This window comes from Penicillium soppii (genome assembly GCF_028829465.1).
Source record: "Penicillium soppii strain IBT 18220 chromosome Unknown utg000005l, whole genome shotgun sequence".
In the NCBI taxonomy this organism is placed as follows: Eukaryota; Fungi; Ascomycota; class Eurotiomycetes; order Eurotiales; family Aspergillaceae; genus Penicillium; species Penicillium soppii.
The window spans coordinates 3,551,001-3,573,342 of NW_026643235.1; the positions used below are offsets into that span (position 1 = coordinate 3,551,001).

Consider the following 22,342-nt stretch of genomic DNA (forward strand, 5'->3'; position numbering starts at 1 on the left):
TCGAAGATTAAAAGGCCCTATTCTCCAACCGCGAGAGTATTTTCAACAAATCCGTTGAAACGGTCTCCCAACGACCTACACCTTGCGACTCAAAATGAGGGTAAAACTTTCTTCTTCGGTTGCTCCACCTGTGTCCTCTATTCCTCAAGTATTTCAGACTGTGGAAGGCTACAGAGTTCCTGTCTTCTTTTCGCGTTACCCTGTTGGAATCAGTAATGCACCCCGGGAAGTTGAAGAGGCTCTCAGAAGCATTGACGAGGAAGCTTCTGAGGAAGGCTCAAGGGAAAGGCGTCGAGCACTGATCAGACACACCAACCCATATGGAGATCCATTTACCATTTGCCACTGCTCAGCCTTTCCGGAAAGGCTGATTCTGCTGGCTTGTTTGATTGAGGTGATGTGGATACATGATGGTAGGACACCAACGTTCTTGAAAACAATGTACATGCTCATTCAACATATAATTATCTACAGACGTGACGGAGGAGATGGATCACAGCGCCGTAAGAGCCCCAGCTCTTTGTCTAGAAATGAGGGTCTGACCAGTCTATAGGCATGCAGAGAGCATGATGAATTGGCTAAAGTCCTCCGACTTGACATTGATCCATCAAGCGTCGGGTCAGAAAATTTGCGACAAAAAGCGCTGGCAGTTGTGCTTCGAAAAGCAATTGATATAGATCCCGAGCAGGCTCCTGCTATGATCGAAATGTTGAAAATCTATTTGGCTACGTTTGACAACATCGGTGGTGACTTCACCCGAATGGAGGAGTACATGCCACACCGTATCTCTAATTGCGGTTACTGGTAGGTCTTCTTCCCTTCAAAAGGATTCTCGGGACAAGAGTCTGACAGTCATCAATACTTAGGATGTCCTCGTACTTCATCCGTTGGGGGATGGGTATGGCCCTCAGTGACAAGGACTACGCGAGTATAGAACAATATGATATTGCAATGGGAAATGTTCTCGGTCTGACTAATGATTACTTTAGTTGGAATGTCGAAAAGGATCAGGAGACAGACCGGATGAGAAATGGAGTGATGGTTCTGATGAAGGAGCATAATATCACTGCAGATGCGGCAAAGACGATGCTTCTTGGGATCATCTTTGAATTCGAGTCTAGGGCCGCAAAGCTAAAAGAAGAAAGGTTGAAGAGACCGGCTTCGAAGAAGATCCTGCAATATTTCGAGGCTATTGAACTTTATGTTGGTGGAAGCTGCTACTGGCACTCAACCGCGCATCGGTATCAAGTCTTTGAGTGGACGTAGATAGAGAAGCTCGGCGGAACTGCGAATTGATGTATATATAACGGAATACATTGATTCAACTATTGTTGAGATGGTCCTCGTGGAAGCGAGCCTGCGAATCCTCCCGCCCAATACCCCACAGTATATGCACCAGGCTGTATGTTCTGCAGCCGTCCAAAATATTTCAGACTGAACAAGAAGCCCAGAACACGAGATCTTAGAGCATATGAGACATAATTCCTTCTATGTCCAGCCCGTATATTGGAATCCCACCTCTAAGGTCTACAACAGAAAGCAACTTGTAATCATGCAAAATATATTAGACATAAAACCTTATCTCGTGTTATCCTGTGGGACAAACGCTTTGATGTCAATCTTTGCACACTGCTGGCGTCAGAATGGCACAAGTCTTTGTGAGTGTCATCCTCGATTTTTTTTTTTGATTTTTGAAATTTATCATCCCCCTTTTTGGGTTTTCGAAGTATCTCATTCCTCCAGGAAAACGCAACAAAGGCGTGGTTGAAGTAGTCGTCCCCGATGTTTTTGGCTTTTCAGATTATCTCATTCTCGTTCGTGGAAATGCTGGTACAATATTGTGGTGTCGATTTACTTTTCATCAGGCTCTTTGGGCTTCTTCACGCTTCCTCGAGGGCTAACACGATCCAAGGCTTGCTGGTAGACTCGCTCGCTGCGGCGCTGCTGGCTAGCCGAGACTCCACGGTTGCTGCCAGCTCGTCCGATGGTACCCTCAAGTGTCCTGTTGGGGGCGGTGATATCACAAGCAGTGGGTGCAGGTGGTTGGCGATGATTGATCTCGGGACCTAGAGAAGGCCGGAAAGGAAGAGTGTTGTGTAGAGGTCGGATTTGGCGGCGAGGAGGCTCCCGGCAAGTCTCCCGGCGAGTCTCTTGACGCGTCACGGTAGCGCGCCCCGTGTCAACGTTTTGCTTTGGAACATAGCGCTTGGAACTATCTTCGGCCAGAGGATGGGCAGTTGCAGACCGCTGGCGCAGAGCTGCTTCTCGAACCCATGGCTTGAAGTTTGGCAGAATCTCAATGTCGGGGAAATGCACCCTGCTGTTGGGACGGATGCTGGAGAGCTTTTGCTTTGAAGCGCGCTTGGTCTTAGCTTGTGGCAAAAGATCATTTTTGTCGTCCTCGTCCTCGTCTTTGTCTTCTGGGAATTTCTCGTCTGGATGGGCAGCCTCATACTCCTCTCTCTCTCTCCGACGAAGCTCTGCCATCCAGCCCCGGATACGTTCAATGATGGTACGGATTTCATCGAACGACATCTTCTCGCCAACGCAAGCCTGAAGCCAACTTGGAGTAGGCGAAGTAATCGCCGTTGGATGCTTACGGGGATTTTTACCAGGAGTCCGGTCTTTGGTGTCTTTGTTCTTTTGAGACCCGTCTTTCTTAGAAGGCTTCTTCTCCGGTTCTCCCTTTTCTGCGCTCACACGATCCTTTTCGCGGCGGCGAAGCTCAAGGTCCCATGATCCAACTCCATTCCATTCCTCCATTCGCCGAAGAGACTCCACAAGTAGGTCGCACTGAGTGAAGGGCCACTGTCTGGCCCTGTATCGGGCACGTTGGTAGTGTTTGCGACAATAGTGAACCCAAACCTCTTGAGGGAAGATTTTGGTCACTGCTTTGTTGCGGCCAAAGACATGTGAGACGACCTTGCGGAAATGGAAGCCGTCTGGAGATCCGTTCAAGCGGCAAGGTGCTGCGAACTCGCACACCACACAATCTGAATCTCCGCCTGACGCGTTGCCATCAATTGCATCATCAGGGCTGCTCAACTGTTGGCAGAGTTCCCGGAGAACAGGATCCTGGCTATAGATAGCCGGGCTAGCGTCTTGGAGAAGTTCATCTGAACTTGAGGCAGCATCCTTCTTGCGGCGGGGGCCCCGGCCACGATTTTGAACAGAAGCGCTTGTTCCCATCCCAGGGCTGGCGGAAAGGATTACATGGCGATTATGTGGTGACAGGGGATGGAGTTGGGATGGAGAGGTAGTTCCAGGTATCTGCATACCTCCGTATGAGTTTTGATATCCCAATTTACTCTGATTCATTGGGCAAGGGCTCCGGCTCCGGGCCCTCGGCTCATCTCGCCTGAGCCGGTATGTGGGGTGGTATGCGGTGCTGTATAGATTGGCTTCGTCCAACTCATCGATGAGTTGCTGAGCCCGCCTCTGGCGGTCAACACTGGCCGGAGTCAGGCAAGGAGCCCCAGCTGGTAATCGAAATTCGCTATATGAATTGGCTTCGCTTGCCTGATCCATGAGCTGCTGAGCTCGCCTCTGGTAGTCAACTCCGAGTGAAGACAGGCAAAGAGCCCCAGGTGGTGATGGCAAATTGTGATATGGATCGGCTGAACTCGCCTCATCCATGAGCTGCTGAGCTCGCCTTTGGCGGTCAATCCCAGTGGCTGCTAGACTGGGAGGTCCATGTGGTTGTTGTAAATTGCGATACGGATTGGCTTCGTTCGCCTCATACATAAGCTGCCGGGCTCGCCTGTTGCGTTCCATGCCAACGGAGATAGGATCAGGAGACTGTGGCAAAGGGCAGTATGGATTTGCTTCATTGGCCTCATCGATAAGTTGCTGGGCTCGCATGTTGCGGTCCACCACAGAGGGGACTAAGCCGTGATGAGAAATATGAGGCTGTTGAAGGTTGTATCCATAGAAGCCGTAGGGAAAAGGGCGAAAATAGGTTGTGTTGGGAGACGGGAGGGTTGCATGGGGGGATAAGATCTGGTTGAATGGCACCGGTGAGGCATTGTGGAAGACGGCTTCGGCATCATCAGCAGCAGCACTAGAAGCATTATGTATAAATTAGTAGAATTCTTAAGATTGATGCCGATGTGATCCAAAATGGGGTTACAAATTGATAGACAAGCCACAGAGGGAGTGAAAGTAAACTGAATGTGAAGCAAAGAGAAAGTGAAGATAAAGTGAAATCCAGAATATCGGACGTCATATTGGCCGAAGTGTGGGAGATTGAAAAGAGTGGCATGGTATAAACTGCTTCGTGGACATACATTGAAGGCGTCCTGTCACCAGATACTCTGATTTGTCTTACAGTCAGTTGTGCCATCTCAACATAGTAAATCGGCAAGGGGAAAGGGTAGTCAGAATATATGCATATAAAGGAGAAGTTATTGAGTCCTCAATGTCATATTGGATGCTTGTGAATGAAGTGCGATGCTAGACAAATATGGCAATAGGGCACATTGTAACAGGAAGTTAAGATGTGTTTGGATATACCTTTGTGGGCTTTGTATCGGAGTTTGAGACTTTCTCTCCAGAGAATCCCGTTCTCTCAAGTCCTCTGGCTCCATCACTATGGCAGTGAAGGGATGGTGAGGCCGTCGAAGACGGAAACGAGTTGTTGAGATACCCAGACTTCGAGATGGGGTTTATCAGAGAAGATACACAGAGCTTTGATGGCCGAGTGTGTATCCAATGGGATAACTGATGGCAATGTGAGGATGATGGGTGACGGGAACAATGAATGCAAGGTGGGGGGAATAGGATAGAGGAAGAAGAGCAAATCGAAGAATCAATATGGCCTTTATAAGTTTGTAGGAGATTGCCTGATTTGTGCTTGACTGAGTTGAGATGACTTTTTGGAGGATATCGCCATCTCAATATTGACGCCAATGACGACCGATATCAAACATCTTGAGTAATCATACTACGGTGGGGATTGGGGATCAAATTGAGATGATCGAGTGTCAAATTCCAGTATGGGAATAATTTCTAGTTACTCGGTCTAGGAGATCGAGTAGGCAGTGGTGTTTCAGGAACCCGATACTCGAAGGAATCGAGGACTATCAAACGCTGCTTGAGCTATGAAAAAGAAGGACGAAGGTTTCTAAATGATAATTTGTTGTGTTGGTGTGAATCGATACATAGTCAGGGCTCAAGTACAACGACTAAAGAGACACATCATGTGGAAAATTTCTGCGTACGCACCTACATGTTGATGTGCTTCCATTGTGGCTTTCATCACGATAAAGTTATGACCATGATAGACGGAATCTGACGATTGATTTGATAGTAGAAACATCAAGGTAGCAATTTCAATGCAGTGGATTATCAGAAACCCTATATATATAGGAGACATGAAGAGACATTCAGATTACTGGGAAAATAGCAGGCAACAAATCAAGCCCTGTCTCAAACTAAAGATAATAATCCAAAAAGAATCAAAGTAACATTTCCAGGTATCATCATCCGTTATTCTTGTTATGTTTACATGATCAAAAATGTATAGACCCCGTGAATAAACCAAACCAAAACTCCATGTCCCGGATATCAGTTGAAATGCAATTTGAAGGAAAAAAGCGACGAAGAAAAGAAAAGAATTTTCAAAGCCCAGGCAAACATGCATGGTACATAAATCATTTATCAAATGCAGGTCATCTTAACTGGCGTAGCCCATTGACGCAGATGCCCTGGGAACGTACTTCCGCATAGCTCCACGACCAGGACTGCATCCAGGAGAGCCGATGTCGATGGTGCTCAGCTCGCGACTCAAAGCATCCATGCGGCCGCCACTGGGGTTACCAGACATGACGGGGTAGCTGGGGCTTCCTCCGGAGATGGGCACTTTGTTTGGGATTGGGGGGCCGGAGTTGTAGTCGTACAGTGGGGAGCGGGAGCTGGGAGAGGGCGAAACAGAGCCTCGCGAAGAGCGCGGCCGGTCGACGGAGGTTGGTGTGTTATATCCTCGACTTTGGGCGTAGCTGTCGGAGCGCTCACGGGTGTAGTCTTGTCGAGGTGGTGTGCGAACGACGGCGCCGGGGTTTGCGTGCCCGTGGGTGGGGGTATACTTGATCTGGCGGTCTGCGGGGTATGTTGTGGTTTCGGATCTAAATCCCACGCGGGGAGGCGTGGGACGGGCCGAGGGAGAGTCGTTGCCTCTTGATGTTGGTCGGGGGGAGTGCTTGAACCGAATGATTACTTCTGGCTTGCGGTTCTTTCTCTCAGGCTCGGGGGCCCAGGTATCGGTGGGAAGGTGATCTGAGGGATCGATCTCACGACCGTCGTCTCCGATAATCGGTTGATCTGCGTCTCGTCGGGCCTCAATCTTGGCGCGTACCATGGCATCTTTGGCCTGCGAGGGCGAGTCATACATTGGCGAGGGGTCCCGGCTGGAGGGGCGAGATGCATTCGGGTTCAGAGAAATATAGGAGTCGGGAGAGAAGGGAATTGAGGAACCGCCACGACCATCCGAGGAAGATGGCCGTGGGCTGACTGATTTGCGAGTTACGGCTCGTGTATCGGGACTCACACCTCTACTAGACACCGGTCTTTGCTCAATAGGGTGTGGGGATGTTCGCAAAGGGTAGACAGGAGCATCGTAGTGAACGGGTGCTGGCACAGGGGCAGGTGCAGGCGGCTCGGAGAGCATCATTTCATCATCCCAGTGGGGATGTGGGCTGCGTCTGCGGACCGATCTTTCAAATGCTGCTCTCTCTGACGAGTCTTCTGTTTCATACCCTGCGACAAGGCTAGCAGGCATGGCTGGCGAATTTCCCGTTGAGGCGCGCTCTTGGTAGCGACCACGGTGGGACGGCGTGGACATGCTTGATGGGATATGAGAAGCTGATTGCCTGGATGATTGAGGCATGTAGGGTTGGTAGGGATTGGGTGAGGTTTTGGGTGTCGGCAATTGTGAGTGTGTTCGTGATCGATGTACTGGTGGGGGAGGTGCTTGACCATCATCCTCATCCTCTACTCGTGGCTGCATCCCAGCATACTCTGGATGCCAATCGTGAGGACGAGCTGTGATCTGCAGGGGTCGAACAGCTTGTTGGTGGTATCTTGGGTCATCCATTGGACCCGAGTGAGAGTTCATCATGTAATCAGAAGTTGGCAGTTCATGTACTTGTGGTGCTCCATAAGAAATGGGATCTGGGTTATATCTGGGCTGCTCGATTTGAGCGTATGGATCTTGTTGTGCGGGATGGTATGGCGCCCCACGGGCATCTAATTCATATGAATGCTCCATGTCCAGTTGATAGTCCCGGGAAGGTGGTTGTTCATAATCAGATTGGCTCCTTTGTTGTTGTGGGCGCGGGTCATATGGGGGATCATATGGAGTTTCAACAACCTCCTGGGAAGCATATGGAAGTTCGTGAGTGGTTTGCCTGCGGAGGGGGGCAACAACAGCTGAGTTTTCCCATTCTTGGGGGTAACTATCGACACCATCATATCCACCCCGAGAAGGAGGGGGAACAGGGGAAGGTGCGCGATAAGCCGCTGCATCATATACAGGCTCTGAATGTCTCTTGGGCTGGGGCAAAGGCTCTGGTAAAGTCGATACGGAATTCAGATGCTCGGGGATAACCGGCCTGGACGGAGCCGGATGCTGAAGCGGCGGAGCCGAGTGAACTTTTTCAAGCACGGCTAGCCTCACTGGGGCACCCGGAGGGCCGCTTGGCAATGGTCGTCGCTTAACATCCTTCAATTGTCGGGGACCGGACAAACCCGTACTGCTGGGAGTGGGTGGGATTTTGCCCTGGACTCTATCTGCTGCTTCTTGTCGGCGCTCAATCAGAGCCTCATCTTGTTGTCGGGTGTCGTAGTACGTCATCTCCATTCGGATTTCTCCAGCATATTTTCCACGGCACTGCAATGGGTGCCAGTGATCGTTCTGACTTCCACCGGGAATGATCAGGTTCTGCAAATCGATCCAGGTCTCTCCGATAATGTCAGTCTTCTTGTCGTCATTAAACACGGAAACCTTCAGTTTGTAGTAATCAGGGGATTCGTGTACGGTGAAACGGAGTTCGGAGTCCCTGGGGCAAGTCAGTATCCACTATCCATACATCTTATCGTGTATCCAGGCTTACCATCTGGGAGTCTGTCCTCCTCTCAAATCTGTCTGTGTCTTCTTTGCTTCTTTGCCCAATCTTGCTGCAGCATACGGGTTCTGCTTGCCCATAGTCTTACGGTTGGGCAGGTTTTTGGCGCGGTCGATAATAACGACCAGAGTTCCAATGATAGGACCATCGACGGAGATATCAGCGAAGATACCCGCCGCATGGTTGACCTTGGATATTTTCGACATGGTGTATTCTTAGCGCATATAGGTTCAGGCAAAGAAAACCATTGGCAGTGTCTCAAGTTTTAAGAGGAAGAAGAGGGGGAGAAAAAGAGAAGAAAAGGTTGATAAGAGGCTCACTGCGTGGAATGCCCGAACCGGTATTGGCGGTGGCTGGGGTGTATCAGACCGTGAAATGTGATTGGCTATGACCCCTGGCGGCAGTGTCCAGACTCAGATGATTTACCGTATCAAAACCAAAACCTTGCGTTGATACAGAAGTAAACAATGAACCACTACACGTTTTTATAGCATCAGAAGGAACAAACGCGTTCATCTTTTACAATATGACTAGACTACCTTGGATATTAACGAATATATTGCATGATGTCTACTGTTTGATTGCTTGCCCAACCCCTGTTAGGCATTTTAAATAAAGTGGATCGACGGCGTCAGCTCGATCGGATCCCCAGCCACCGGAGATTCAGAGATTTGCGCATTCTAGACATGGAACGAAGCAAAGACTACCGACCAATGCAATGATTGGCGACCGGCCTAGACGAGATCGTCATCCCCTCTATTTCTTGTTTTTGAATCAGGTTTCAGCTGCATTGGGGCTTCAATAACAAGCTGTCAAGCTGTCGAGGCTCCCCCACCTTTAGGGTATGAGCTGCACCACGATGGATCCTCTCCCCACTGAATTGCCATGGCGACCAACTCCTGTACCAGAGACCACATACGTTTCTACAATAGTGTACGGAGTATGCACCTTCAATTATAAAGGATCTCATACATTGACAATATTAGTGAGACTGTCTTGTTTGAAAATAAATCATCCCCTGCCGAATTCAGTTATCTTTTTTTATCAATGTTGCCTGCCTCACTGCCCAGTGGGTTCAACGGGCAATCGCGGATTATGATTCAACCTGAAAGTTTCTATTATTAAAGTCGTCAAAATGTGGAAGCCTATGCCCAAATTCAATAACTGCCTTAGGCCAATTGATAGATCATGTCCATTCTTTGTGATCGAATCGGCGGTCTGGATCAACGACCGATTTCACTGATTAGGTTACATGATCGGAGAATGGAATCTGTCAGCTGCCAACCATGGAATACTTCAGGGTTGAATGTCATACAGCGACTGTAAAGCATGTACAACAAGGTTAAGTGATGGGGGTTGAGGCATGCGGAAAGCGAGGTAGAAAAGTAACATGAAAGTGTGGTAGACTGACTCCAAGAGGTGGAAGGTATTCTAGAGAAGAAGAAATTCGCATTATTTAGGCGTGAGCATTGCAAAATCCATTCCTAGGCGCTTTTCAGAGCTATGGGAGGATGCAATTACCATAGCATAAGGAAAATACTCGGCTTGTTCACAGGAATGAGCGATGGTATCGCCGGTCATTGTCAGATTTCTGCCGTGTGGCCTGAGGCATATAGATATGTGCCTCAGGCTAGAGAAGCTACCGCCACCATTCCCAATTGAACTTTTTTGATCGGCAGAAAAAAAGATGGTCTTGAACTTCAACGATAGCACTGTAGTCGGCCTCGACTTTACCACGCCATTGCTCACTCCCGGTCGCATACCTATTCAATACCTCCGACCCCGATAAACTACTCTCAAACCACTGCAACCATGGCGGCGCCCGTCCTGCCTCTGCAGCAGGTTAAGCTCGCCTCGTTGCCCTCAACGCAATTAACACCCGAGCAGCAATACTGGCGGACCTTCAAAAATCCTCTTCTGATTCCCTCCCCGGCCAATGGACCGGTAAACCTCATCACTCAGCCATCCATCCCCTCCTCCGCTGCAGCATTCCCTTCTCTCACACAACCGCCTGATGTCTTCACCGTCACAACAGGCGCACGAGTCCAGATCTACTCCATCCGTACGCGGAAACTTCTGCGAACCCTCACACGATTTGAAGATACCGTGCGCGGCACCGATGTCCGTCCCGACGGCCGTGTTCTGGTTGCAGGTGACGATACCGGCGCTGTGCAGGTCTTCGACGTCAAGTCGCGCGCCATCCTGAAGACATGGAAAGAACACAAGCAGCCCGTGTGGGTGAGCAAGTTTTCGCCCAGCGATCCCACATCAGTGCTCACGGCTAGTGACGACCGCACCGTGCGCATGTGGGACTTGGCTTCTCAGACTAGCTCGCGCACCTTTGTCGGTCACACCGATTACGTCCGTACTGGTGCTTACATGCCTGGTTCTATGGCTTCTTCCGGTCTGGTGGTTTCTGGTTCCTATGATCGTACTGTTCGTCTGTGGGATCCCCGTGTGGCGAACCGTGCTGCTATGACTTTCAAGATGGGCGCGCCGATCGAGAGTGTCCTGCCCATGCCTGCTGGCACTACGGTTCTGGCGGCCGCCGATAACAAGATTGCCGTGTTGGACATTGTTGCTGGTAAGCCTTTGCACATGATTCAGAGCCACCAGAAGACCGTCACTGCTCTTGCGCTGGCTTCAAATGGTGAGCGTTTGCTCTCTGGTGCGTTGGATGGACACATGAAGGTCTTCGAGACTACAGGATGGAACCCCGTTTCTGGATCTAAGTACCCATCGCCTATTCTGTCGCTGCGTGCGATCACTTCTGGAACCGAATATGAAGACAAGCACATTGCTGTCGGTATGCAGTCTGGTCTGCTGTCTATCAAGACCCGCCTGTCCGGCCAACAAAAGATCAAGGAGAAGGAACGCCGGAAGGAAATGGCCGCTCTGTTGGAGGGCAAGTTGGAAGAGCATGACAAGGAAATGGCCAAGAAGAAGAAGACCCGCGGTTCTGGATGGGACAAGCGTCTGCGCGGACGTGATTTCATCGGAGAAGGTGTTGAAATCGTCATCGAAGGCCAGGACAGCAAGAAGCGCAAGAGAGAACAGTCATGGGAGGCCGATCTCCGCAAGGCTCGCTACGCTGTTGCTCTGGACCAGGTCCTCGCCTCGGGCGACAAGACCTCCACCCTCACATGTCTCACAGCCCTCCGCCACCGCTCTGCCCTGCGCGAGTCCCTGAAGGACCGCGATGAGGTCACTCTCCAGCCCGTCCTCCAGTGGGTCCACAGCCACATCCGCGAACCCCGTCTGGTCGATCTCAGCGTCGAGGTCGCCATGAACCTCCTCGATATCTACTCTGGCAATCTCGGCCAGTCCACACAGATTGACAAGATCGTTGAGCGTCTGCATACGCGCGTACGCAATGAGGTGGAGATGGCCCAGCAGGCATGGCAGACGAAGGGAATGCTGGATATGTTGAAGGCAACCTGATGTTTCGGATCAACTGGAGTTCGTGGTGTCTGGGATTCGATTCGCACACTCGGTGTACATGGCGGGCCATTCAAACTTTTGTACAGGATTTGCATAGAATAAAAGTCGAACTATTACCAATTTACTGGCCGCAACATATTCATTTCTGTATGTACTACGTCTCTAATTTGGAGAACCCTTCAGCAGGAGGCTGCAACCAGTTGCGCGCATCGTACTCCCACCCTTCAGCGCCTTCAATTACATGGAAGGTATAGGCATACCGGCTATTAGGGCTGGTGTTCTTCTCGCTCTTGTGCAAGACATTCCCATGGATAAGCACCAGCGACCCAGCCTTAATATCAAGAATCTCCAAATCCTCATCCGAAGGTTCAGAGCTCTTCTCCTCCTCCATCCCCTTAGGCAAGGAGGGACCCTCATTCTCAATAAACTCCGTACCCCCACCCTCCTTCCTCACAAACCGCCTAGCAATATGTCCACCCTTCTTCCCCGTGTGCGATCCCTTGTACATACCCAGTGTACCATTCTTAGGCCCGGCATCCTGCAGCGCATACCACCACCCGACCGCCGAAGGCGGATCGGTATACAAGAACTCCGAGTCCCGGTGGGAGGGCACGGCGCCACCAATGGAAGGCTGCTTGCAAATAACCATACTCTGCAAAACGCGGGGGTCTGCAAAGCCGAGGGACCGTGCAACGGCAGCGTTGCGCGCGTTCAGCGACACAGCCCGGAAGGGCGGCGACAGGGTGTGCAGCGAGTGACCGATTTTGTTGACGGCGCGGTTCTTGGGCTTCGTGAGGGCTGCGCGGCCGGTTAAAGGATCGGGCTCTGTGCTGAACGCGTCGGGCTCGAAGAAGAACCGGATCTTGTCGCCTGAGTTTAGAAAGTAGTCGTCGCCTACATGGTCGGCTGCGTCTTCTTCTGTTGTGAATTGGGTGAGGGGGTGGGATTCCAGAGGGAACTCGTCGAGGAGTTTGTTTGTTTCGTTGAGGAGGGAGGTGAGTTCAGTTTGGGTGAGGTACTCCGGGAGCACAAGGTACCCGTTTTCCCTGAAGGAGGCGACCTGGTCTTCGGTAAGTCCGGACATGGTTGGAGTGGTGATTGATCATCCGGAGAAGGTGGTCGGTTGGGTGTTTTGCGAAAAGCGGGGAGGGGTGATAAGCGATTTTGATACGCCCGCCATTGGCTTATCTTCGAATACGGACCGTGCACTTGGCAACTATGGACTTGGCCCTGGATCGTTGATATACGTTGCTTTCCCCACATTCCGTTCTTTCAGGTGTTTCCAGACCCCTCGGTGACACCGATGGGTCATCGCCTCTTCCATAGAAGGCTGTTGCCGCAGAAAGGGGATGAGGCAAGCGGCAAACTAGGGCTTGCCACAGGTCGATATGATAACTGTATATAAAAATGGTGAATTGAACATCAAAACAAGAAGAAAAAACACCCACAAAGTCTATGATAATATTAGAAAAGTGATCGCAAGTAAACCAACGAAAAGAACGAAAGCATTGCTCAACAAGTAAATATCCCTACCCGAAGTGGACCAGATCAACATCTTCATCTCGCACATCCCACCAAGTGCCAGCGTCCACCACGATGTCCGACTCCTTCACAAGCGCCTCATACTACTACAGTTCCACAACCAACGGTAACGACGGCAAGAGTACAACCGGACACCGCTACTCAACAACATCGCACACACAAGGAGACGGCACGACCATCGTACGCACTGCTCAACAAGAACTAGGCCAACCGGCAATCGTTGAAGAGCGCCGCTACGACAGCACTGGCCAAGAGCAGCTTGCACTGCCGGAGCCGGGCGCGAGCTCTGCGGGGGGTGTGCGCAGGATCACCGAGCTAGAAGACGACAGCGACTCCGATGATAGCGCTGCCGCGGCGCGTGACCTGGCTGGTGTCGGCGGTCCGGCGGCTCAACTCTTGGATGGGGATGGGGAGGACGCTTCGTTTGATTTTGCTTCTGCGCCGCTGTGGTCTAGGGTTTATGACCCTATGACGGGAGCTTATGATGAGCATAGCGACTATGGCATTGATGGGACTGCAAGACATCATCGTGAGGTGAGGGATGCTAGTGGGAGAAGGTGGCGGAGGGATGTGGATTATGAAGGGGATGGCTTGTCTTCTTCTGCGAGGGAAAATCGGATTTTCGAGAATCCTAGTACCGGGACTAGACTGAGGAGAGAGTCGGATATCGATGTTAACAATGTGTTTTAGCGGGATGGTGAGTATAGAAGACGGTAAGTATATATTCGCTTCTTGCTGTATATAAAATGAAAGCATTTCTGATTATGTATCATCATATGAACAATCGTAAGACACTGCGGTATTCAGTCACGCAGACGTAGACGTCCTTCCGACCAGCGGCTTCGTCCCTTCTCCCACCACCCTGGAATCTCATAAGCCCAGTGGCAAAGCATGCCGGCAATGAAACCGACTGCGTCATTTTTAAACCCTACCAGCAGCCCTACGGTAACCATCATGACAGTCCAGCGGCGTTTGCGTTCTTCGTCAGTAAGAATAGGACCAAGATGCTGTTCCGCATTCGCCAAAAGGCCGACACCAGCATGATTGAGATCCCGCGCACCAGTAGTATTGAGGCTCTCGCCAACGCTCAGAAGCTCCACGCCAGCCGCAATGACCATAACGCCGAGGAACGCAGCCGGGAATCGGTACAGCAGATCAACCAAAGTTTCCCCAAACAGAAGCCCGATGATGAGTTTCAACACACCGAGAAATATGATGCTTGCCCCCGAGCGAGCACCGAAGCGGTACTGCGCTGCTAAACCTCCAGACCCGTGGCAGACAGGCATTGCGCCGAACCAGCAGCAAAGCAGGTTCATACCAGCGACACTAAATCCGATCTGGGTGATAGACGGACTGTGCACGTTCGGCAGCAGATCATTCGACAGATGAACAACGGCAACGATTGAGTTCAGCGTTGTCAGAGGAATCTGCCCAATGCCAGCATCAATAGCACCGACTCTCCATTCATGAGGTAAGGGAATAACAGCGAATGGACGCCACACCGCAAAGCCAGGCAGGTGTCCCGCAAGAGCGGTACGGATAACGGCAAACACCAGTCCCAGAGCCAAAACGGCGAGCGCATATGGTACCCGGCGGTAAATGTTGCTAATGAGAAGCGCTGCAAAAGCGGCGATTCCCCAGATCCGATTATCAGCCCATGAGGGGCTAACCCAACCCAGGGGTTGGAGCACACTACTGCAGGCCGCGATAATCAGAGACAGGCCCGCTCCAACTTGAATGCCCTTGACGACGGGGATGGGAATGACGCTGGAGAACCAGCGCAGGATACCCGTCAAGCTGAAGACGAGGATACAAGCGCCGACGAAGATGCCCGCGGCGGCGATCGTACCGTTGGAGAAACTACGCGCGATAGCGACTGCGGCGATGGCCTTCATGGGCTGGACCGGCAGCGGGATTCCAAAGAATACACCGGTTAGAATATTGAAAATGCCAGAGAAGATCAGGGTGCTAGCGAGGGAGACGGTGCCATTGAGGGCCAGAGCGATGGCGATGGGCAGGAATGTGCCTAGGTCGCCGAGGCTGCCTGAGATCTCGGAGACATAGTGGCGTTTGAAGGTGCGTAGATTGTAGGCGTTTATCTCGCGCAGGGACTGGATCGCCATGGTGATCTAGTTTTGCAGAGGTGAAGATGGTGTTGGGGGAGCGGAGCTAGTTTTATCCAGCGGAGCCCGCCGATCAGCCCCGCAGCCGCTGATGTCGTCCATCAGTGGAATTTGGGGGAATCCTGTTTTAATTTGGACTAGGGCTGTCGTGTCACCTTCTTCACTCAATCGTGAAGCTTATATCTGGTATTTGGGTCGGGTGCAACTTCCTGTGACGGTCGCCTGCATGATCTTGTGTTGTGGTTAAGTTCTGATTGGGTGAATGCATACTCCGTATATCTTGTCACATTGCGGAGTAGTGGACTTGACAATTAATCAGATGAGCAAATTGTCATTGAAATTGAAAGATATATTTTTAGAATTAAAATTGAAGAGGTAAAAGAAATTTATTTCAATACCTCGGTCCTCAAGAGGCTATAAAGAACCTTGAGACAGGTATCAAGTTGCGAGGAGTCATCCCTTGAGAACTTTCAGTTATCCGCGGGTATCGCGATCAAATGATCAAATAAATTCGCACATTAAATGATGCAAAATTTTAATAGCGCTGTTCACGAAAGGCACAATTAGCCACTTGGGCATAGATTATGATATCAATAGAGACGAATCAGATGTTACTCGATGTATAGATTTTGGATCGCTCAGCTCTTTCAAAACAACTGCCCCTGCTTGAAAGAACGGTAGCTCTCTTACCAGAGATGCCAGCTCATTTCAGTATTGTGTGATTGTTTCTATCCATGCCACCAGTCAGAAATGATCACTTACTAGTTTGGTCAATATAAACCATGAAAAGTAAAAGGGAAAAATCCTCCGAATAATGCATAATGACCCTATGAAAGGATGCTTTATGCCTTGTAGATGTGCAGAGAACCACCGTCAGCTTTACATTCCATTAGTGATGTCAACGCCTTGATATCTGGATATAAGGATCCCGCGCAAGGCTATTTCACAATACAACCATTGTAGCTTGTAGCATGAGCGGCAACGCTAGATTCTCGAACTATAAGTCTTTCTTTTTCTTTGGGGAGGTCAGCTGCGGCCCTGAGTAGTAAATATCCAAAGCGATCCACGTAAATCCCCAGGAATAGTTTTGGAAACCGAGGTATTAATTTTAATAAATTTTGGGAGGGGATTTATTTAAAATACTATCATCTGAAAATTGGTCACTGCCAAGGTGGCCTAGGTGGCACTTTCATCAAGATGGAGCCTAAGATACTTGGCTGTTAGGCCCCCTATTTATATACCGAGGTAGGCCTGAAAGATGAGATCGATAATCAGATCGACCATAAACACTAGCTCGTTATCAAGGGGTAAAAGAAAGGGGTCATGGCGCGATGCCGACCGGCACAATTTACGGGTTAGTTTTATGTTAAAACCGGCGCTCGGATCAAGAAGTGTCAGTGAATGAAAATCTGGTATGAAGATCCGGCACATCAACGTGCATGTGTGGTAGGCGCCTAGTTTTCGGACCAAATCGTCCGGCAGATTGAAGATAATATTAGAATTTTGTACGGCAACGGAGAAAGGAGATAAGAAGTGGACCCTATCTAATGTCGGAGGTTGTTAGGCCCCGTTGACTACTGTACACTAGAAGGTTTCATAGTTCTAGTGCTATGCCGAGCCGAAAACACGATATTTCGACCGAAGTTTCCTCCGAAACCGACATTTTTGATTCGATAACTGTAAGCAAAAATAAGAGCCAAAAATGAACCATGAGTAAATATGTATATTTGTTTCTAACTACGGAGTACTATGTACACACTAATATTTGGAAGTAAGGGCGATATAATTTCGAGCAAAGTTCGGGTTCAATTTTTCTCGGGGTTGGGAGGCCCGGGATGTAGATTGCAGTTATACTCCGTACATAACTTATGATAGACATAATTACGGGAGTTGATCACTTCATACAGCGCTCGGGAGCCGGGATCTCCAACGTCCCGAGATCCCCGGGCTGGAGATTCCGCTGACTCAGGTTTCCGCTGAGTCACGGCACCCGAAACCATGGATTTGGCAGGTTTAGATTAAGTTTTGCGGCTGAGCATAGGGCAGTTCGCACATTTTGCACAATTTTCAGGCAGCTTGCGAGCCCAAATGGACGGACTAGACCCTGCCTTGTGTCCTTGCCCAGACCATTTCCTTGCCTCCACCGAATCATCGGCCCACGATTATACGAAACTCTACCAATACTTACTCCACTTACACTATTTATTTTCAATTCTTCCGATTCCGAGTTGACCCACATTCTCAATAGGGAGAAAAATGACGTCCAAGAACGGTACGGAAAGATCTTAGGTCGTATCCGGGCTCAAATAAATCAGAGACTTTAAATATCTGACTATTCCCCTTCATGAAAATAGGGTTGATTCAGTATATCCTAATTTATTTTTGACCCATCATCTTTGCATATTTCTTGTGCTAGTTGCCTTTTCATATCGGCACGATGGCATCAGAAACCAGCTCTATCGACCTTCGGGAAAAGGATGAGCACGCCCCATCCCGTTCTGGAGATACATCAACTCTTGATGACTCCCCCATGGCCCTCATCGATCAAGAAGATCTAGACACTCTTACTAAAATTGCCACTCAACGGTCACGCCGTCAATCGACATTCGGAGCTACAGATAACCTAGCCGTTCTCGCTCAACAAGATCCATCACTCGACCCTCAATCTGGCAAATTCGACTTGCAAAAATGGCTCAAGGCGGCTTTCAACGATATGAGCCGTGATGGCCACACCGGACATACCTCTGACGTTCTTTTCAAGCAGCTTAATGTATACGGATCGGGCGCTGCACTACAATATCAGGACACAGTCTCATCTACGTTATCTGCTCCTTTTAGATGGCCTCAAGTCCTTCGAGAATCAAAGTCTCCTCAGAGGCGGATCCTCAAGGACTTCAATGGTCTTCTGAAGAGCGGCGAGCTTCTGCTTGTCCTTGGTCGCCCTGGTGCCGGTTGCAGTACACTCTTGAAATCCATGACTGGAGAATTACATGGATTGAACTTGGACAAGGAAAGCACAATCCATTATAATGGTAAGCTTTGATTTAGCCTTTTCCGAACAAGAGCTAACGGAATTGACAGGAATTCCTCAATCCCGCATGGTGAAGGAGTTCAGGGGTGAACTTGTATACAACCAAGAGGTACAGTCTCCCATTCGCCCCTTCTTTTAACAATAATGCTTATCGTTGACCGAATCCATATAGGTCGATAGACATTTCCCTCACTTGACTGTCGGCCAGACTCTTGAGTTTGCCGCCGCCACTCGAACACCAGCCCATCGTTTCCAAGACATGTCGCGATCAGAGCATGCCAAGTACATGACCCAGATCATCATGGCGGTATTTGGCCTGAGCCACACTTACAACACACGAGTTGGCGATGATTTCATTCGTGGTGTCTCCGGCGGAGAGCGAAAGCGTGTCAGTATTGCAGAGATGGCTTTGGCGCATGCCCCTATCGCTGCCTGGGATAACTCTACCCGAGGACTGGACTCTGCCACAGCACTGAAGTTTGTTGAAGCATTGCGTCTGTCTTCAGATATCACCGGATCATGCCACGCTGTCGCTGCCTACCAGGCAAGTCAGAGCATCTACGATATTTTCGACAAAGTAATTCTGCTTTACGAGGGTCGCCAAATTTACTTTGGAACTGCCGCTGGAGCCAAGTCGTACTTCGAGGCGCAGGGCTGGGAGTGCCCTGCTAGACAGACCACTGGTGATTTCCTCACCTCCATCTCCAACCCCCAGGAACGCCAGGCCAAGCCTGGAATGGAAAACCGTGTTCCTCGCACCCCTGAAGATTTCGAAGCCGCATGGCTCGAGTCCCCTGAGTACAAGCAGCTCCAGAATGATATTGCTGCATATGAGCAGCAAAACCCCGTCGGACATGATGTGCAGGCCGTCACTGATTTCCAGGCGCGCAAGCGTGGTGCTCAGGCCAAGCACACCCGTCCCAAGTCTCCATACATCATCAGCGTTCCCATGCAGATCAAGCTCAACACTGTTCGCGCATACCAACGTCTGTGGAATGATGCTGCTTCTACGATGGCCACTGTGATCACTAATATCATCATGGCTCTTATTATTGGATCGGTTTTCTACGGCACGACGGATACCACTGCAGGCTTCACGTCTAAAGGTGCAACTCTGTTCTTCGCAGTTCTTCTGAATGCCCTCACTGCAATGAACGAAATTAACAGTCTCTATTCACAACGCCCAATCGTCGAAAAACATGCATCCTTCGCCTTTTACCATCCAGCCACCGAAGCAATCGCTGGTGTGCTCAGTGATATTCCAGTGAAGTTTGCTTTAGCCGTTGTCTTCAACATTATCCTATACTTCCTGGCCGGCCTGAAGCGCTCAGCATCCCACTTCTTCCTCTACTTCCTGATCACATTTATAATCACATTTGTGATGAGTGCTGTCTTCCGCACTCTGGCTGCTGTCACCAAGACCGTCTCCCAAGCAATGGGTCTGGCAGGAGTCATGATCTTAGCTCTGGTCGTATACACCGGTTTCGTGCTTCCTGTCCCGTCCATGCACCCCTGGTTCGAATGGATCCACTACCTCAACCCAATCTATTACGCCTTCGAGATTCTCATCGCCAACGAATTCCACGGCCGCGAGTTCCCCTGCTCATCTTTCGTCCCATCCTACGCCGACCTCTCGGGTGATGCTTTCAGTTGCTCCACCGCCGGCTCCGTGGCCGGCTCATTGACTGTCAACGGCGACCGCTACATCCAGCTGAACTACTCCTACAGCTACAGCCATGTCTGGCGCAATTTCGGCATCCTCATTGCATTCCTCATCGCTTTCATGGTCATCTACTTCGTTGCCTGCGAACTCAACTCCTCCACCACAAGCACCGCCGAGGCCCTTGTCTTCCGCCGTGGTCATGAGCCTGCCTCCATGCGCCCGAATTATAAGTCTGGCTCTGATGTCGAATCCGCCGAGCCATCCAAGGTCCAGGCTTCGACTGAGACTGAGGATAAGGGAATGGGCGCCATCCAGGCCCAAACTGATACATTTACCTGGCGCGACGTCTCATACGATATCGAGATCAAGGGAGAGCCCCGTCGTCTCTTGGATAATGTTTCCGGGTGGGTTAAGCCTGGAACACTTACTGCTCTGATGGGTGTCAGTGGAGCCGGTAAGACGACTTTGCTGGATGTTCTGGCGCACCGTACATCGATGGGTGTTATCACTGGTGACATGTTTGTCAACGGTCGCGAGTTGGATGCCAGTTTCCAGCGCAAGACTGGTTATGTTCAGCAGCAGGATCTTCACCTCGATACTGCTACGGTGCGTGAGTCCCTGCGGTTCAGTGCTATGTTGCGCCAGCCTGCTTCTGTCTCTACCCAAGAGAAGTATGACTATGTTGAGGATGTCATTAAAATGTTGAAGATGGAGGAGTTCGCCGAGGCCATCGTTGGTGTCCCCGGTGAGGGTCTGAATGTCGAACAGCGTAAGCTTTTGACTATCGGTGTCGAACTTGCTGCTAAGCCCAAGCTGCTGCTTTTCTTGGATGAGCCTACTAGGTAAGTGCCATCATCATCGTTTTTTTTCCCGTTCCGGTTTTAATCATCTTCTAGTGGTCTTGACTCCCAGTCCTCTTGGGCTATCTGTTCGTTCCTTCGCAAGCTTGCCGAGCACGGCCAAGCGGTTCTTTGCACAATTCACCAGCCTAGTGCTATGCTTTTCCAACAATTCGATCAGCTGCTTTTCCTCGCGCGTGGTGGTAAGACTGTTTACTTCGGCCCGGTGGGAGACAACTCCAGCACAATGCTCGAGTACTTCGAATCGAACGGTGCCCGCAAATGTGATGATGCCGAGAACCCAGCGGAGTACATGCTGGGTATTGTCAACGCCGGCCAAAACAACAAGGGCCAGGATTGGTTCGATGTCTGGAAGCAGAGCGAAGAATGCAAGCAGGTTCAGACCGAGCTCAACCGCATCCATGCCGAAAAAGAGAAAGAAGCATCTGCTACAGACGTCGACGCCTCTCAGAGCCACTCCGAGTTCGCTATGCCCCTTTGGTTCCAGCTCACCCAGGTCACCAAACGTGTCTTCCAGCAATACTGGCGCATGCCCTCTTACGTTCTGGCGAAATGGGGACTGGGAATTGCTTCTGGCCTTTTCATCGGTTTCTCCTTCTACAGCGCGAAGACGTCTCTCCAGGGAATGCAGACGATCATCTACTCCCTGTTCATGATCTGTACCATCTTCTCCTCCTTGGCTCAGCAAATCATGCCCGTCTTCGTCACCCAGCGCTCCCTCTACGAAGGACGCGAACGCCCTAGCAAATCCTACTCCTGGAAAGCCTTCCTAGTCGCCAACATCATCGTTGAAATCCCCTACATGATCGTCATGGGAGTCCTGACATACGCCTGCTACTTCTACGCTGTCGTCGGGGTCCCCGATTCCACAACCCAAGGCACAGTCCTCCTTTTCTGTATCGTCTTCTTCATCTATGCCAGCACCTTCACGCACATGGTCATCGCCGGCCTGCCCGACGAACAAACCGCAAGCGCAATCGTCGTCCTCCTCTTCGCCATGTCCCTTACCTTCTGCGGTGTCATGCAGGCCCCGTCCGCCCTCCCTGGTTTCTGGATCTTCATGTACCGTGTCTCGCCATTCACATACTGGGTTGGCGGTATGGCTGGAACCCAGGTCCACAACCGCCAGGTCGTATGTTCGACTTCCGAGCTGTCCATCTTCAATCCACCCTCCGGCCAGACTTGCATGGAATATCTGCAGAAGTATGCCACCGCCGCCGGTGGTCAAATCCTCAATCCCGAGGCGACCAGCGATTGCAGCTACTGTCCTCTGACTGTGGCTGATCAGGCTATGGCTGGCTACGGAATTTCCTACTCGCAGAGATGGCGCAACTTTGGAATCATGTGGGCTTTCATTGCTTTCAACATCTTCATGGCTGTTGCTATGTATTACCTGTTTCGTGTGAAGCGCTGGAACTCCGCCAGCATGAAGGATAGCTTCAAGAAGCTGATCCCTGGTGGCAAGTCCAAGGGTGGTAAATAAGTTACCCGCCTTTGGCTTGATTTGTCATTCTTTGTTTATATTCTTTTCTTATCTTTTTAGACTTGCACACTTTCTTTTA

At 50.4% G+C, this 22,342-nt stretch overlaps 8 protein-coding genes across 8 annotated transcripts; 4 read left to right on the plus strand and 4 right to left on the minus strand.

The window, feature by feature from the left end:
* Positions 1-94: 94 nt before the first annotated feature.
* On the plus strand, positions 95-1,266 carry N7529_006798 (terpene synthase family protein; the record flags this gene model as incomplete). The annotated part of the gene is made up of 4 exons (XM_057242325.1): positions 95-413; positions 475-503; positions 554-804; positions 867-1,266. 4 exons carry the CDS (start codon positions 95-97, stop codon positions 1,264-1,266), a joined length of 999 nt encoding a protein of 332 aa, XP_057097684.1.
* Positions 1,267-1,851: 585 nt separating this feature from the next.
* Positions 1,852-3,861, minus strand: N7529_006799 (putative pathogenicity factor; the record flags this gene model as incomplete). Its single annotated transcript, XM_057242326.1, has 1 exon — positions 1,852-3,861. One exon carries the CDS (start codon positions 3,859-3,861, stop codon positions 1,852-1,854), a length of 2,010 nt encoding a protein of 669 aa, XP_057097685.1.
* Positions 3,862-5,674: 1,813 nt separating this feature from the next.
* Positions 5,675-8,326, minus strand: N7529_006800 (uncharacterized protein; the record flags this gene model as incomplete). The annotated part of the gene is made up of 2 exons (XM_057242327.1): positions 5,675-8,054; positions 8,109-8,326. The coding sequence occupies 2 exons, from the start codon at positions 8,324-8,326 to the stop codon at positions 5,675-5,677; spliced, it is 2,598 nt and encodes an 865-aa protein (XP_057097686.1).
* Positions 8,327-9,932: 1,606 nt separating this feature from the next.
* On the plus strand, positions 9,933-11,561 carry N7529_006801 (snoRNA-binding rRNA-processing protein UTP15; the record flags this gene model as incomplete). The annotated part of the gene is made up of 1 exon (XM_057242328.1): positions 9,933-11,561. One exon carries the CDS (start codon positions 9,933-9,935, stop codon positions 11,559-11,561), a length of 1,629 nt encoding a protein of 542 aa, XP_057097687.1.
* Positions 11,562-11,715: 154 nt separating this feature from the next.
* Positions 11,716-12,645, minus strand: N7529_006802 (phytanoyl-CoA dioxygenase family protein; the record flags this gene model as incomplete). The annotated part of the gene is made up of 1 exon (XM_057242329.1): positions 11,716-12,645. One exon carries the CDS (start codon positions 12,643-12,645, stop codon positions 11,716-11,718), a length of 930 nt encoding a protein of 309 aa, XP_057097688.1.
* Positions 12,646-13,157: 512 nt separating this feature from the next.
* Positions 13,158-13,793, plus strand: N7529_006803 (uncharacterized protein; the record flags this gene model as incomplete). The annotated part of the gene is made up of 1 exon (XM_057242330.1): positions 13,158-13,793. One exon carries the CDS (start codon positions 13,158-13,160, stop codon positions 13,791-13,793), a length of 636 nt encoding a protein of 211 aa, XP_057097689.1.
* A 113-nt stretch (positions 13,794-13,906) lies between these two features.
* N7529_006804 (putative sulfate/molybdate transporter) lies at positions 13,907-15,226 on the minus strand (the record flags this gene model as incomplete). The annotated part of the gene is made up of 1 exon (XM_057242331.1): positions 13,907-15,226. The coding sequence occupies one exon, from the start codon at positions 15,224-15,226 to the stop codon at positions 13,907-13,909; it is 1,320 nt and encodes a 439-aa protein (XP_057097690.1).
* Positions 15,227-17,663: 2,437 nt separating this feature from the next.
* N7529_006805 (putative ABC multidrug transporter) lies at positions 17,664-22,263 on the plus strand (the record flags this gene model as incomplete). The annotated part of the gene is made up of 4 exons (XM_057242332.1): positions 17,664-18,258; positions 18,308-18,366; positions 18,430-20,762; positions 20,817-22,263. The coding sequence occupies 4 exons, from the start codon at positions 17,664-17,666 to the stop codon at positions 22,261-22,263; spliced, it is 4,434 nt and encodes a 1,477-aa protein (XP_057097691.1).
* Positions 22,264-22,342: the final 79 nt, after the last annotated feature.